The sequence below is a fragment of the Phasianus colchicus genome, chromosome Z (assembly GCF_987193195.1).
Source record: "Phasianus colchicus chromosome Z, bPhaCol1.hap1.1, whole genome shotgun sequence".
Lineage (NCBI taxonomy): Eukaryota > Metazoa > Chordata > Aves > Galliformes > Phasianidae > Phasianus > Phasianus colchicus.
Genome location: NC_143476.1, coordinates 23893736 through 23909790, shown reverse-complemented (window position 1 = coordinate 23909790; position 16055 = coordinate 23893736). Strand labels below are relative to the sequence as shown.

Genomic DNA, 16055 nt, shown 5'->3' with positions numbered 1-16055 from the left:
ATTAATTTGTGCTTAATTAAATGCTGCAAAATCAATCCAATGGAACGAAAAAAAAGCCCTAAAAAATTATTACAATGTAAGGCAGGTCAGAAAACAAGCAAGTGACTTAAAGCACATCAATACTAAGAAAAGACACACTAAAATGTGGAACAGAGGAATGTGTAGTTTTAGGAGGCTGAATCCTGCAAAACAATCTTGAAAAACTGCGAGACAGATGCTCTGAGCATCAGCCATAGTACGTTAATGCTCTACATGACCATAAAGTGAAACCACTAATGGGAAAAAGTGACACCTAAGAGGTTAAGTATCTCAGATCCACATAAGCAGTTCCTTTCACTAGTTGCACTACCATGGGCCACACTGGTGGAAACTTTTTCTCAAAAGTCTTTTCTCATTATAGCTCTTGTCTACCTACTTGTGGCCTGTCATCTCCTCCTTTACAGCTTAGAAATATACTGTTTGGAAAGATGCCATCTGGCACCAGATGGCACTGCTTCTAGAAAATTGTGATGTCAAGAAGCATGCTGTGTGTATGCATGGACGTTTACTTATTAATAAGATAATGTACACTTAGGTAGGTATGCTCATATGTGGCATTCATTACAGGCAGCATCTAAGTACTAAAAATCACAGAATTAAACCAAGAACAAATGCAGCATAACATCTAGATTCCTAACTCTTTAATAGAAAAAAACTGAAAACTTTGTAACAAAATGTGGGTTATATGGGAAAAGACTTCTCATTTGCCTTTCTACCCATTTCAGGTTCATATATAGATGCTGAAATAAAACAGAACTTTAATGTACTATATTTCTAAGAAAATACACATTGGATGTGGATACAGTCTCAGGAGTGGAAGGCTATGACTATATTCATTTTCACACACACAAAAAACAATAGCGGAAGTTGGTAAGAAGATCACAAAAACCTAGCCTGACTAAAATAACTAATACTACTGTTGGATAAAACGTCCCATAGTAACACAGTACATACAAATAAATCTTACTGAAAGGGGAAGTCAGGACTCTTTCATCAGAATACCCTGAGAAAGAGTAAGCAACATGAGGCATAAGAAAAAAAAAAGAAAAAAGTCTCAGTAAGCTACATTTGTGTGTACAGAAGCATAACCTTCAGGAAAACTGTCGGAAGTCCCCAGATGTCCCAGCACAAATGCTAATTAAAAAATATTTTTGCTCGTGGAGCTTTCTTCCCTTGTTAGTTTATACAGGTGGTTCTCTGACTGTGAAACACAGCACAGATATTCCACATCATTTCCTAGTATGGACATGACTTCAGCTAATCTATAGTTCTGTCAGAGATACAAGTATTGAAGAATTTTGATAAAGAAATAGGTTGTCACCACAGTAGACAAGGTTTAGCACTCTTCTCCTTGTCATTAGCTGACTTCAGTAAGTCAGGTTTCACTGGGTGACTCCAGAACTTTGCTGCCATGGGTATATATGTTTATGGAGACAGCAGAAGGGGCTTATAGATAGACAGCAAAAGGGGACAGCTATGAACACAAGAAGAGTAAAATCTGAAGAATAAATCAATATCGTGTACCATAATGGTAAGATGGTACAGAAACTCACCATTTCTTTTCTTGTTCTTACCACTGTATATACAGTTAACTTCTTTATTTTTTATTCCCGGAGACTAGACATGTGGTGCAGCCAGGAATCATTAATGTAGAACAAATATACTTACACTTTTGGCCTTTTCCAAATACTTTTTGTAACGCTCTTCCATTTGCTTCATTTCCTCCTCCTTCTTCCGTAAAGCTTCTTGTAATTCTTCAATTTTGAGTGCTTAATGTAAGGAGGTACGCACATTGGAAAACAACAATTACATTATGTTTACTTTCACAAGTTCAAACAGACATTTAAAGCTAGAGCATACTGCAGTTAAGAAAAGCATACATAAGGAATATAATTAAACAGACATCATAATTCAAATTACTAAACAGCTCAGGAAAAGAACAAATGTGTACACTTCCATAATCTCAAGCAATTGAACTACACAAGTTTTGTTTTAAAAAACCATGAAAAAAAAAAGAGAAAGGGAATCAAATCACTGCAATTAGTTAGCAGACTCACAAAATTTGTTTCTTAATACATTATGGATTGTGAAATATCTCGGTACTGTAACTGAGATAAAAATGAGTTTACCTGTTCTATGTGAGATTAATGATTGACAGGCGTGATGCTTAGATACATTCAATTGTAACACTGGACAAAAAAAATCACCAGAATTACAACATTAATTTACTCAATTTAACTTCTTCCACAGCAGTGAAGGCCAGAAGGACAGCCTTTTCCTGCACTGATTAAAAAAATATGCTGAGCCACATATAATTTGTATAAACTACACATCTTCATTGAAAAAGACCAATTCCATCATTCTGTATCAAACAGCAGATATCACTGGTGTGTGGCTCAGACAACATTAGACAACTGGCAACTCACAGTCTATTAGCATCATTATTTTTGTCATGTTCTTTCATGTTTATCCTATAGTTTTCTCTCAAAGCATTTGGAAAACACTAAGCTGGTAACAAGATCAAGTCACGTTTCAGCATTCCAGAGGACAAAGTCCTGTTGAAAGGACAATAAGAGAACCGAATTAGATGATCTCCGAGGTTATAAGAATTCATTTTTTCATGGTGGGATGATTCTTGTATAACACCTGATCCTTTTGGAAACACCCAGGACACCTAAGAGAACCTGAAGAAATAATTCACACAACTTTTATCCTGAGTGTGAAGAAGTGCCAGTATTTTTATTTCATCGGGACTGAAGGAAAAAACAGATTTTGAAAGAGCAACTACAGAAGCTTCAACATGTCTTGATTTTTGTAAGTCAGAGAGTCAGTAAACTGTTCTTACACTTAACACTAAGGCTTATCAAATATGACAGGATCATAAGTTTATTATCTTCTCTTTTAGTCCCTGATCTTCAATTCCATGCATTCTACCATTTGCTATGACAGAATTTTACAACATATATTGTAGTTTTGGCTCAACACAATTAAAATTCCCTTTTGTATAGAGGATTCGTGCAATGAATACTGCAATTATATTTCAGTCCTCTTGGATCTCTTCATGACTAGAATTTCTTTTTGCATATACCAGAGGAACTAAAATTGGTTGCAAGTTTTTGCCTTGTTCTATAAAGTGAGTAAGCTTCAAAACAACCTAGCTCCAGTAATACTTCTCAAGAAATAAATAGCATGACTGTACTAAAAATCAGTCGTTAACAGCTAGATGCTAGGAGTTTGGAAACCATCTGTCTATAGGATATAAAACCAACACTCTTGTTGACCGCTGTCTAAAAGCTTTCTCAAATTACAACACAGTTCTAACCTGTCATCTGAAAACATGCTGAAGGAATATGTATTGTCAGTAAGAATAGCCTAGGGATCTTCAAAATTAAGATGCTAGGAGATACAACAGTTCTGAGCAGCTGAGGTTCAACAAAAGTTATGATACTGAGTAGCTATTTCTGTGGTCATTTTCATGGTGGTCTTTGACATCCCATCTCCTTCATTTTGAGTATTATAATCATTTTTCTGGCCACCTGTTGTCGTAGGCAACAATTTTGAAGAAATTACCAACAAATATGGCTGCCATTTAAAATGTATGTTTTGTTTAACGTGCACTTTCTACAGGCATTCTAATTAAAGACCTCACAAATGAAATACTTTACAAATAAAAGGAATAGACTGAATGTCAGTAAACTCACAACTGTTATTGCATCTTGGTTCCAAATCCTCAATAATAGCTCGTTTCTTCTGTAGCTCATTATTAGCTTCATGGAGCTTCTCACTGTTACAAATCAAAAAGGCATATTGTTTTCCCTGTGTACTTACTGTGATTGAATGAACATTAAATGATACATAAGAAAACTCAAATAACCATATATTTCTTACAGCATTACTGATTTTTGCCATGGGGCACAAGGACAAAGGACAGGTATATAATGTCACCATGGAAATATTTGTAATATTTGTAAGCTGAAAATTATTACAGTATATGGAGAAAAAGCAGCTTCAATGTCAGTCCAAAATTAGGAACTTACTTCAGAACTTACAGTAAATTGTTCAACTGATGCCTAAAATGAATATTCGTAACTAAGATTACATTATGAAAGAATGGCTGAATCCCAAAGAAACAGAAACTATGTGAACAACTTGCAAACAAAAAGAAAAGTGAGCATCATCATCTACTTTAGAAAGTAGAAACAGTAGAACAAAATAACAGCACTTCCTAAAGTGTTCCTTTATGCCCTATTAACATGCAAAGAGATTACTTTTGTTTACATTAAAATGTTTCCCTCAGAACTTACTCTTCTTATGCAATGTTAGGCTATGTGTTCTAATTATCACAAAATGATGGTTCGCTTATAGTTTTTACTTTTTTGTCAAGGGTTTTCTATTAAATGAAAATAACATCCACATAGCAGATTCCCTAACTCTCTTGTGCAAAACAGTTTCTCTCGATTGTTTATCTTTTAGAGGCATTATTCATAAGTATCTGCCTTCCCCTCCATATGGAAAACACATTTTAAATGGAAAGCAAAATAAGACTAACACAATACTTACAGATGCTCTTCAAGTTTCTTTTTCAGAAGAACTGACTAAAATGGAAAGTTAAATGTGTTACTTAAATATATTGTGGTGCTTTAACATAATTTCACAATTATTTTTAAGATACAATTTTGACATTCTAACCAAAGTCCACCTTTTTAATTCACTCAGATTTAGATCACAACTGTAAGCCTGTCCTCTGTGGTAGTTTTCCTTGACAGCTGTGTGACTACTGTGAAATTAGAATGCTTCATATCTTCACAGATATTTCCCCAGGAACTAGATCAATATAAGCAAGATCCATAAAGGACAATGTTCTTTCGCAGTTTTAATTAGACTTAACAAATTAAACTGAAATAGAAAGTGCAGCAAAATTCACTAGAAGAGTCGCCTTAGCAATACTGCAAAGCAATTTGAATGAAGACGTGTAATAAGTTAGTTGTACCAAATTCCTATTCCCACAGAAACTAGAAACAAAGTGTTTTGGACCAGAGCAGATATTCTCACAACTTTTCTGTTTCTCATCTCTACTGACATGTAAAAAAATATTCATACAACTTACAGTGTTCCACTTTCTGGTTAATTCACATTTCAATAAGCTCTTTAAATAAAAGCTTCAAAGTAAATTTTCTTTTAACCATAAACTCACTTTATACACAGTGAGTATTTTTCAAAAAAAATGAAATCAATAAATGTCTATTAACTGAAAGTAGTGTTAAGTAAATAGAAAGCCATACTCACAATAGCCTTAAGCAGAAGCCCATGCCAAGAAACAGAGATGACATTAGTACAAAACAAAACAGCAGCCAACAGAAGAAACTATTTAGAAAGTACATGAACAGAAAAGTTAAAGCTATGCGTATTTTCAGGCATGCGCATTTTTCTCCTCCGTTCTCATCAGCTGTTTCATACTGCAACATTTTCTAAAACACACTAATAAAAAAAATTTAAAAACAATAAAAAGCACATTTATAAATAATCAAACTAAAATTTCAAAGGAGAACAACTGCTTTTTGTAAAGTTATGTAAGAAAAAATTAACACGAGTAACATAACAGGAGAAAATATGCAGTCTATTGGGCTACAACCACTAGGAAGAGATGCATGTGTTTTCCTGGGGTGATCATGAATTGTGCTTTTTTTCACACAGATCAAGTACAGGGCAAATGCAAAGTATTAAAACAAAATGGAGATTCTGATTTATGTTTATCCTACACCAACCAAAGAGGAACTCTAGTATGTGACAGTTGCTCTAGAATACCATCATCAGCAAACTTCACTGTTTATCCTCCAGTGGTCATTCTGTGCATGTTTTGACATCCAGCCAGTAGGAACAATTACAGTGTGGATCACTCCCAAATGTTAGGTTTGTTATAGGTAAAAGTTTCCAAATATTGTCTTTGATCTCATTCCTGGGTCACATTTTATGATTTCTAACTTCCAATGTGTAAGTCAACTTCAAAGCTGCATTTTCTTATTACACTATAATAAAATGGGGGAGTATGCAAAAATAAGCCAATGTGACTCCACTGACTGGCCATAAATTTAGAGCAGCTAGGAATCTGCAGGTTTTGACCACTACATTTTTTCTGGTTCTCTGAACAGCTACTGCATCACCAGCTCTTTAGTAACAACAAATCTTGGTCACAAAGTATTTAAATTGGAAAAGTCACTTACGTCTGACCATTTGGAGCACTACCCACTGGTTTAGACAAGAAAAGGAAAATTTGGCAGCAGTGACTATTTATTTTCTGAAGGCTTCTAAGAAAATTAGAAATGATCTCAGCTTTTGTTTTGAGGATCCTTACAATACATTTGGATACAGATTGGTAGAGCCACCAATCAGCAGGGAGTAACCTGCTTCCCATCCAGATAGATTGAATGCTCTTACAAGCAAGAAGCTAACAATTCACAGCACATGCTATTAAAAGACTGAGTTACTCAGACAGAGTAATTTACCCAAGACACAAGAAGGGAAAAAAGGATAAAAGGTAAAACATGCAGCTTTATCAGCCTAAAGACATATATTCTCTAAGTAAGATACATAAATTCAAATGAATTACTCTAAAACTGGGTAATGATTACTTTTTTTTTTTTAAAGTCTCAGTCAGTTTCGAAGTCACATATCTGAATCCTCTGCTAAATGGTATAACTGCTGTTCTCACAGAACAAGGCCAATATCTTAAAATCTCAATAAGAGCTGAGGCTTCATCTATTCTTTAAATAGCTTCATTATGAACTTCACGTGTATCACTTGTTCATAATAGAAAATATTTCTTTAATAAAACTGCTAAAATCAACAGATCCATACTAGCAGTTCAGTTATTTTCTCCCTATGCTAATGATTTCCATTTGCAAAACACTAAAAGAAACAACTGATAAGTGATTTAGAAAAGTTATTTTTCCCCAATATCTAATTGCTATCAGCTTTTGCATCTAAAACACCTGCAAAAATAAAGCCTTTTCCTTGAAAATTTATGAGTACCTAATTGCATACAGGCCAATAAAAGAATTCTTTCTCCTTTCTGGGGTCTAAATTTGGCTTTGTTTTGTATGTTGAGGCTGCAGGCAGATGACTGTGATCTGGCTTGAGGTTAGACTAATAGGATGAGAGAAACTATAGCACATGACTTGAGAAAACTGCCTGATACAACAGCTAAAAGTGTCAGAAGCCAAGAAAAGCACCAGGATGAGCAGATTTCTAGGAGTAATAGGCAAAGCTGCTGACTTCACGAGAAATCAAACAGGTAATAGAATTCTAGGGACCTCTGAGGGAGAAGCTAAGTGAGTAAGACATGGTAAGTGCAGTAAGATTAGCATATAAAGCCAAGATTGCCTATGTAACAGTATGAAAAATTCCCAATTTATTAGAGATTTAGCAGAACTTGGTCTAGAGGAGTGGAAGTATTCAAAGGTCAGTTGTTTATCTAGGACTATATTTACAGTAGGCAGAAAAAGAGAGAACAAGTGGGAACAGAAAAAGAGATAACAAGTGGGAAGAAAAGGAGTGATAAGGCATGCAAATGACATAAGGCTGTTTGGAGTACTTGTTGAACAGCCCTACACATGTATATGTTCTGAAAGACAACAAATCAAACCTGCTATTCTGATACACCATAGATGTCTCACTTAATATGGCAGTCTGGAAGATCAGAGTAAGGAGGCCACTCCCTGGCCAGTACCCAGAAGGGACTATTCACGAATCCCAACATGCTGTGTCAGTGCCTGTTACAGACCTAATCACTGATGTCTTCCTAACATCCTCTTTCCACTGCAGCTTCAGTACAAAAATCAAATAGCATCCCAACCTGGATCTTAGTAACGACATTTGTCTGGCTTAGAAAAATACTTCTACTGCTTCTTGAGCAAGCCTAAAACTTACTTCAGCTTTGAGAGCAAACAAAACTAAAAGAACAAAAACACCCACACAAAAAAAAAAAAAAAAAATCCACCAATAATAAGAATACAAACAGGACCTTTAATTTTCAAGGTTGATGATATTTATGCTGCTAAGTACGCAAAAGCAATGATTTCAATGCACTGTTGCAGAGAAGTAGTAAAAATCGGAAAAAAGTTGGTCAAACAATGAACTGCATGCTGTGTGCCTCCTTATCTCTGTTCTCATGAATCTGAAGAATCATTTTTTAATGATTCTTATGGACAACTTCAAGATGTCCCAGGACAATCTGATTACCTTGACACTGGGTTTAACCTTGAGATTTGCTATGCTTTGTGTTACTCTGGATGAAGTGTCCACTGATTCAGATGCTCTTGCAACCTCAACTGATCTGACTCTGTACTCTTTTGCTTCTTTAAGAGAAGTGACAGCCTACAAACTAAGCTCAGCAAAACAGGTCAAGAGGTTAGTGTGTATCTATCACCACTGGATTGGTCAGACCTACGCAGAAGTGAGGAAAACAGCTAATTGAAAACCAACTCCAGCTCTGCCTAGCAACACCTGTCTGGTACACACACAGCACAGTGTACCACGGTGCTCACATTTTGCCTACACAGGCTGCAATCAGTCCTGTAAGCAAGTTGCAGACATGCCCTAAACTACAGTCCAAATTAGAGCTTTATAAAGGAACAGAATTCCAGTGTAGTAAATAATGCTGAATTCAATTAAATAGGGACTATTTACAATACACAGTATCTGAGAATAGTGCTTTCATATTCTTGTTCATCCTGAAAAATCAGATTTTAGTAAATGAACAAGAATGCAAAGAATATATCAGAATCATAAAACAGTATGAACCTATTTTAAAAGGCACTCTAAAACACATTCTAAGTTACTTTGGAAAATAACATCAATTGAACCAGGTTATGGTCTTTACAGTCAAGCAGTTTATTCTAAAAATTAATGGGAAAAGCTAAATTAAAAACTCTTAAATGAAAATAAGCAGCTAGAAGATCTGTCATTTTTTAATATAAATCAGCTAAAATAAAAACACAAAAATAGAATGCAACACATTACAACTTGTTGCCAAGTAGCAGAGGAGTACACTGGTATTGTGAGTGCACACTGTGTATACACATATCCTCCCGCAAATCACAGTTTTCAAGAAAGTTAGACAGCGTCTTGTATCAAATACAGGAGGTGGCAAAAGCATTTTTTGAGTGGAAAACTGAAAGTTGTTCTTTACGCTAAACTGCCATGATGCATATTTTCAAATTAAAAAAAAAAAAGTAACTGTGTGTGTGGAAACAGAAAATGCTACATTATGTTAAGTGACAAATCATTTACCATTTTGAGTTTTGGCCTGCCCAACTTCTTGCATTAGCTGATACATTAAAAAAATTAAAGGACATCCACCAGCAGGAAAGACCTTCAATTCTACTATTTAAACAAAAATATCTTCAGATACTTTATTAAGATGTGGAGAATTAACATGTCCTTAATTCCCCTCAAAACTCTTTATTCTAACTGTACAATTTTAAACAATGCTTTGTATGGTATTGGAACAGACAAAATTTAATCAAATAAAGCATATTTGATATGATACTTTCTCTGCATAGAATGTTTGTATTTTTTTCCTACAGAAATGTCGTACTTCGTCTTATATTCTATTTAAAGAAGAACAATTTAGTGTTAAGACACTAACAAAGAATATGCTAAACAATAAGAAATCCCTAGCAGTCTGATTCTTTACTAAATAACAAGCAAAACCTCTACAAAAAGTTTTATGTTTAAATCACTACAACTACTTGAACATAAGTTTGACCCAGATAAGTTTCTACTTACATCTTCAGCTTTTGAATCTTGATCTTGCAAAGATTTTTGTAGTTCTTCAACCTGGGATTGCACTTCAAGAAGTCTCTGATTTACCAATCTATGAAATAGGTAAAATTTTATTCCTCAGAACACAACAAAAAATTTCAAGATGATGGCTGAGACTTTTAGGGTTTACTGTTTCCAGATCTACAGAGATACAATACTACATTTTATTCACTAAGAATTTACAACAGAACTTAGTACAACAGTTCCAGAGATCAGAGTCAGCAGCCTCCCAGAACATTCTGATACTTTTCCAAGTCAGTGTTTGAAGTAAGCCATAAGAAATTATTTCCACATATACGAGAAGAGTTTCTAACTCTTTTTGACTTTCTGTGTGAGGACAACTACCTTATTGCCTTTACACAGCCACAGAACCCTAACAACCCTAACAACCTTTTCTCAAACCTTAAAAACTACCAAGACCTTTCAAAGATTAAATGAAGAGTAGCCAAACACAAATAAAGGTCAGCTTTACTTAGCATTACCTTAGCATCCTCAGATGAATCTTGCCTGTCTCCATGGATATCTATATCCAAGAACATGTGCTGCCGTGTTTTGAGTATTACCAAGCATGGAAACAACCTTTCTGGGTATCACATTCCACTGTTTAGCAATGCTCGTGGTAAAGAAGTATTTTCTCACATTTACCTAGAATTTCATGTGTTTCAGTTCTTGCCCATTGCCTCTTCTGCCTCACTAATGAAGACTCTAGCTCCATTTCCTTTAGGCACTTCCACTAGATATTTTTAAACATTAATCACATCCCCCGGAGCTTGCCTTCTTTCCAGCCTCTCCATCTCTCAGATTCTTTTTGTTCTGCAGTACTTCAATCACATTCTTCTAGCATTTCACTCAATACAGTAAGCCTATGCTTTTATTGCGCTGGGGAACCTTGTGTTGGACAAGAAACATCAAAAGTGTACAGCACATCAGTGCAACTTGGCGGGGCAGAGGACAATAATTCTTACCTGTTCTCTGTCTCCAATTCATTCTTTCGTAAATTTGCATCATCAAGAAGGCTCTGCAACAAGGCGATCTTTTCGTTGTCAGAACCTTCTTGGTTCAACTTTAAAATCTTGTTCTCATGCTGAAGACGAATGAGTTTTTCCCTAAATAATTTGAAACACAATTTTACAGAAATTGTAAACCGATAACCACAGGATGTGTAAAGATTGTGTAAAGATTCTCTTTACCTATTTAAGGGAGACAGATAAAACAATTATGTCTTCAAGCCCCCAGATTAAAATCCAGTTAAAAGAGCTATAATTTTTGAAAGTAACACAACAGAAAGTTGCCTGAATGACCCTATTAGATCTCAGAGCATAGCAGAACATGTTTATTAGGTAGAATAGAGAAAATCTAGAACTAAGTGCCAAGCACTTAGTTGGCACTTACAAGGGAGGTTGTAATCTCAGTTGTAAATGAATACTGCTAGATCCTGGAGAAGCTACTTCTATTTCAGAGACTGCTTTTCCTCATGTTTCTTGTTGATTCACACAGGTGCAACTGACAGGCCTCAGACTGCAAAAATTTCCCACTTAGTCCACTGGTTTCCTCCATGAGATGGAGAAAGGTGCTTGCGAACAGATTCCTGTCATAATGTGGGGAACATGAGAACTGCTTCTTGAATGGGTGGGCTGCCTTCCTTCTTTACCTACAGAAGCAGCAGCCCAGACCTCCAGATCAGGAAGTTCTAATACTAAGGAAGCAACTGCAACTGCCTCTACATGGTAGGCAAGGAGGCTGAGTTGAGGATCTGTAAACAGTTTAAGGTGACAAGATGGTAAAATGTCCCTGGGTCTTTAGAACATTTATGGCTTCTGTCTTCTATTGTTCAGTCTTGTAGGTTTAATCAGTAACTCCATACTGCACTAATACTGCCACAAAACATTTTTCAATTCCTGAATAAAACTAAAAGAAATGCTCTTGAATTTAAGGTGTATCAATAGAGATAGAAGACAGTCAACTGTATTCTACGATTAACTTTGTAAAGAGTTACTCCTTTATCACTGCTTTTAACCACATAAGGAGCTTTCCAATTTTTAATGGCTGTATCAGTATTTGTAGGGATGAAAAAAACTAAATGCCTACAGTGTCAACAGATTTCTGATACATGACTGTCTTTCAATAACCTATTTTTCAGGTTATAGTGATAATGAATGAGCTTACTGGTATAACGTAACTTTCAACCTCTTAAGCTGTAATGACTTTAAGCTCCGCCATGGCTGTTCTGCTCTTTCATAAATCATAATCATTTACTAGGATATAAAATTGGGTACAAAATCTACTGCTCCTTTCAAAGTGTTAGCCATTTTTTCCTTTCGCAACAGCAAGTACTGGTATTCTGTCAGAGCACATACAAGCTGCAGTTACATGAACTCTCTGCAGGAAAAGTACAGTCTGAGGTGAAGTTTGTTGTTCTTCCTTCTTTTGGAGCACAATACAAAAACTGAAGAGAGGTCAAACGAACTTTGTCTTAAGCATAAAAGCTCTTGCTGCGCAGAAATACAAAATGAGATAGAAAACATTAACTGCATAAACTTTTCAGCACTTATCAAGAAATAAACCACTCATTTATGGGTACATCATAATGGTTAGCATAACAAAGCATACATATTAGCTTACTTTATTTCAGGAGTAACAATTTCTGCTGCTAAACTGTCTGAAGGTTCTTGTCTTCCTAGGGGCATCAATCCTGGGTCAGAAAAAGTAAAACATTTAGCAAGCAGACCAGTTACTTTCTTTTAAAGAAATAGAAGTAAATTTGTTCTGCAAGTTTGTAATTTTAGAGTAATGCTATAAAATGGGAAATGAATCAAGCTACAGCAAGACAGGAAAGCACAATTTCATTTGAAAAACAACTGCTATTTCTGCCTACAATCAATCTGGTCAACGTGATTTTGTGGTGCATTTTCTCAAGAGCTTATTCAAAAAGCTGTGCAACATAACAAATACATTGCAACACATGAAATACCATATATACTTGAGAAAGGTTAAGTAATTTTCTTCAGACTGACTAAACAGTTTAGAAATACATCCTAGAACTACCACAATGAGGAGACTAAAAGTTCTGATCCACTGAAATCAGAAGTTATGCAAGTTATGAGTAGCAAAAGCAGCTTCTCATTGATGCTTTCAAGGAAGTCTAAATTTATTTTCTCCTAAACAAAGCACATTCAGTACTCTTCAGATAAATCTCACGAACTTTAGAAAAGATGTTTCTAATCTCCGTTTTTGTTACCTGTAGTGGTGAGTTGACCCTCCTGTGCTTGTACACACCTGAGCTCTTCAATAGTTTCTTTCAAAGAATCCCTTTCTGTTCTTAATCTCTAAATAATTGGAAAGAGAATAAATATAAGTTTTGGCACTGCCATTCCATATTTAAACTATGCAATTTGATGAAAGGCATAGTATCAACACTTTCAAAAGAATTGAATGTGGTATCAGAGACTGCTTTTCAAATTAAGGGATCTCAGCCTATTTCACAACAGAATAAGAAGAAATTTAAAGTTAAAAATTTAAAACACAATGTTTTTTTTTTTTTATGCTCTGCTAACACAGCTATGCAGAGTAAAACCATTAGGATATAAGCTGACACCATCATTTTAGTGACACAAAGTTCTGGTACCAGGCAGTAAACAGTATACAGTAAACAGTACAGGAATCAGTAAGCCATCTTCTTCCCTTCATCAGGGAATTTGTTCCAAGGGAAAGTGAAGTGAGAAGACACTGCAGATGTTTCCCTCACCATGAAATTAAGACTTAGCCAAGAGTGAAATAAAAGACACAGTCAACAAAAGACAATCTTATTAACTTGGTTTTGTTTCTCTTTCAGCAGTGAAAGTGTGAGCAGCAGTTCCATAACTCCTTCCTGATTTGTGTCAACTGGCCCTGCCATTCACCAGCCAGCATCTCAGGTATTTAAGACGACTAAGACTTAAGACTCAGTCCAAAGAACTAAAAACAGAACAGGCCCATCTTGGGATCTAGATAGACGGGTTTTAAAGTAGCATCACGTAAATACACTCTCATCTAACAGAAGCCTCCTTTTGGCAAAAATGAGAATTTACAGATAACACCAAGTTTTAGTCCTGAAAGACGCCAACAGTGAAAAATGAAAGGAGAGAATAGCAACTATTTAAGGATCTAAGTTGTAGTTTGCTCCAATATCAGAAATATCCAGCTTCACTAAAGGTCCAAGTCAGACCTCAACTCTGTGTAGGTACAGACCTGCGTTTACTGATAGCTCCTTGAATCTGATCACATTAATAGTTTGATGTATTTTATATTTCAGCCTAAATGGATTCGTAACTTCAAAAACCCTTGGCAAAGACTATATTGGTGAGGTGTGGCAGAGGCTTCTGTTGTATTTCTGAATCCTATCCAGCGAACTCTAGTGCAACTGTCAAAACAATCTGGATACAGTGTGCATTTTGTTTGCACAGCAAGCCACTTAATGAGTCTTGCAGGTTAAAAAACTGGTTTTACTACAAATACAGAAAAATGGCCGCTCAGAGGAGTGCTCAAATTCAGCTGCTGAAAGCAAAGATTCTGCAGTCCGTTGCAGTCAGAAGACATCAAGCCAATTAATCAGATGCTAGAATATTTCAATGAATAGACAAAACTCAAAGTCTTCATCTGTACAGTGAAGACAAAGTCAACTCATCAAATAATATTACTTCTCAAACAACAGACCACAGAAGTGAAATTCACCTGCAAAGCTGAGATACCAAACATTGTACCATACTTTGCCTGAATATAAAGAAAAGAACAAAACTGATTTCTCTAACTGCCTCTAAAATGTAACTGACAAAGTACCATCACATGGCTTCTGATCTGTGATGGGCAATGCTAGTGATATGTATATGACAAATGGGAAGAGCAGGTAACATTGGTGGTGTAATACAAACGTTGAGAATCTTCAACTATAAACTAGTTCTCAAAGGTGCATATCAATTCAGAAGAAAGTACTGAAAAACAACTTAATTAAAAAGAATTTGCTATCACCCAGGCAGTAAAACTGAAAACTGTACAACAGTCACCTGCAATTCAGATCCTTTGTGCAAGACAAAATGGTCTATCAAGCAACAGATAAGCCACAAACACAATCTTACCACTGTTAAACATAACAAAATTGGAAAAACAAACTTTAAATAAGAAGCAGAAATGAAAGCCAAAGCACAAATGGTAACTATAAGCATTCCAATCTGAGCTGAAGAGCAAATGGAAGTGAAAAGGTCAACTGTTCAGAGTAGTTAAAAATTAACAAAATATGGAAATCAAAGATCTGTGAACTGAAAATAAGTGAAGATTTACTATTTTATAGATACTATTTAAGGGTAAGGACTGGCCTTTCTTGAAAGGATTTAACAGGCAACATGATTTATTAAAGGAAATGCCTACAAAGAATTTTCCTGATGAATAAATGGACTTATACATCAAGTCTGAGAAACTTCTAACTCAAAAATGCCAGCCATGCTTAGGAATGCATTTGCAGTGCTTCTAGGAAAAACAAACAAATAAACAGGTGTGAAACAAGAGTATGCAAGAAAAATTTAAGAGACTGGTCTTAGCAAGAGGGGACAGAGAAATTGATCTCAGAATTAGTAGCCGTAAATGACAGAGAGGAACAGAACAGAGCCCTGTGTGTTCTATGTTGACACTACAAGACAGGTCAATGAACTATCATGAAAGGCAAGATTGTAACAATGGAAACATCCTTCTAGAAGACTCCTAAGCCTCTTGCTGCAGTGTTCATGACTGTGTAAACAGAAGCATGCAGATGGTATCTCAAGGAAAGATCTTAAAAAAAAAAAAAATGAACGAAACAGGAGTATAAGGAAGATACTGCAAAAACACCTACTTTAAATACTCATTCAGAATACATGACAATTACGCTGAGTGTTTATTAACCTTCTCATGAGGAAAGGGCAAGAAAATTTCAGATCTCAACTATGAAAGCTCTTCATTTTTAAGAAGTGTTGCATATGATTTTAGTCATTTAATTCTATGCTGTACAGTTCTTAGATTTAAAAAGGATCTTATAAAACATACATGAGGAAATTATAAGTGAAAAAAGGCTTCCAATTTAAAAAGATTGCTGTAAATGGCTAATTTTTATTATGACATCTCTCTGTTACAAAGGACACAAAGTTGCTTTCACTACTACCAAAAAAACCCCACCACCTTGGCACTTA

At 35.4% G+C, this 16055-nt stretch overlaps 1 protein-coding gene and 1 long non-coding RNA gene across 5 annotated transcripts in view; one reads left to right on the top strand and one right to left on the bottom strand.

Annotated features, from left to right (window-relative positions):
- HOOK3 (hook microtubule tethering protein 3) overlaps positions 1–16055 on the bottom strand; it is a 79947-nt gene that overhangs the window by 13978 nt on the left and 49914 nt on the right. For all 4 annotated transcript variants that reach the window (XM_031609359.2, XM_090131453.1, XM_090131455.1 and 1 more), the window contains 7 exons: positions 13100–13187; positions 12484–12553; positions 10827–10967; positions 9826–9913; positions 4600–4634; positions 3741–3823; positions 1708–1808 (listed from right to left, as the gene is read on the bottom strand). In XM_031609359.2, coding sequence (XP_031465219.1) covers positions 1708–1808; positions 3741–3823; positions 4600–4634; positions 9826–9913; positions 10827–10967; positions 12484–12553; positions 13100–13187 — 606 coding nt within the window. The remainder of the gene's footprint in view (positions 1–1707; positions 1809–3740; positions 3824–4599; positions 4635–9825; positions 9914–10826; positions 10968–12483; positions 12554–13099; positions 13188–16055) is intronic.
- Positions 17–16046, top strand: LOC149912744 (uncharacterized). Its single transcript, XR_016461668.1, has 3 exons — positions 17–1570; positions 13694–13775; positions 14153–16046. It is a non-coding gene; the product is annotated as an uncharacterized LOC149912744 (long non-coding RNA).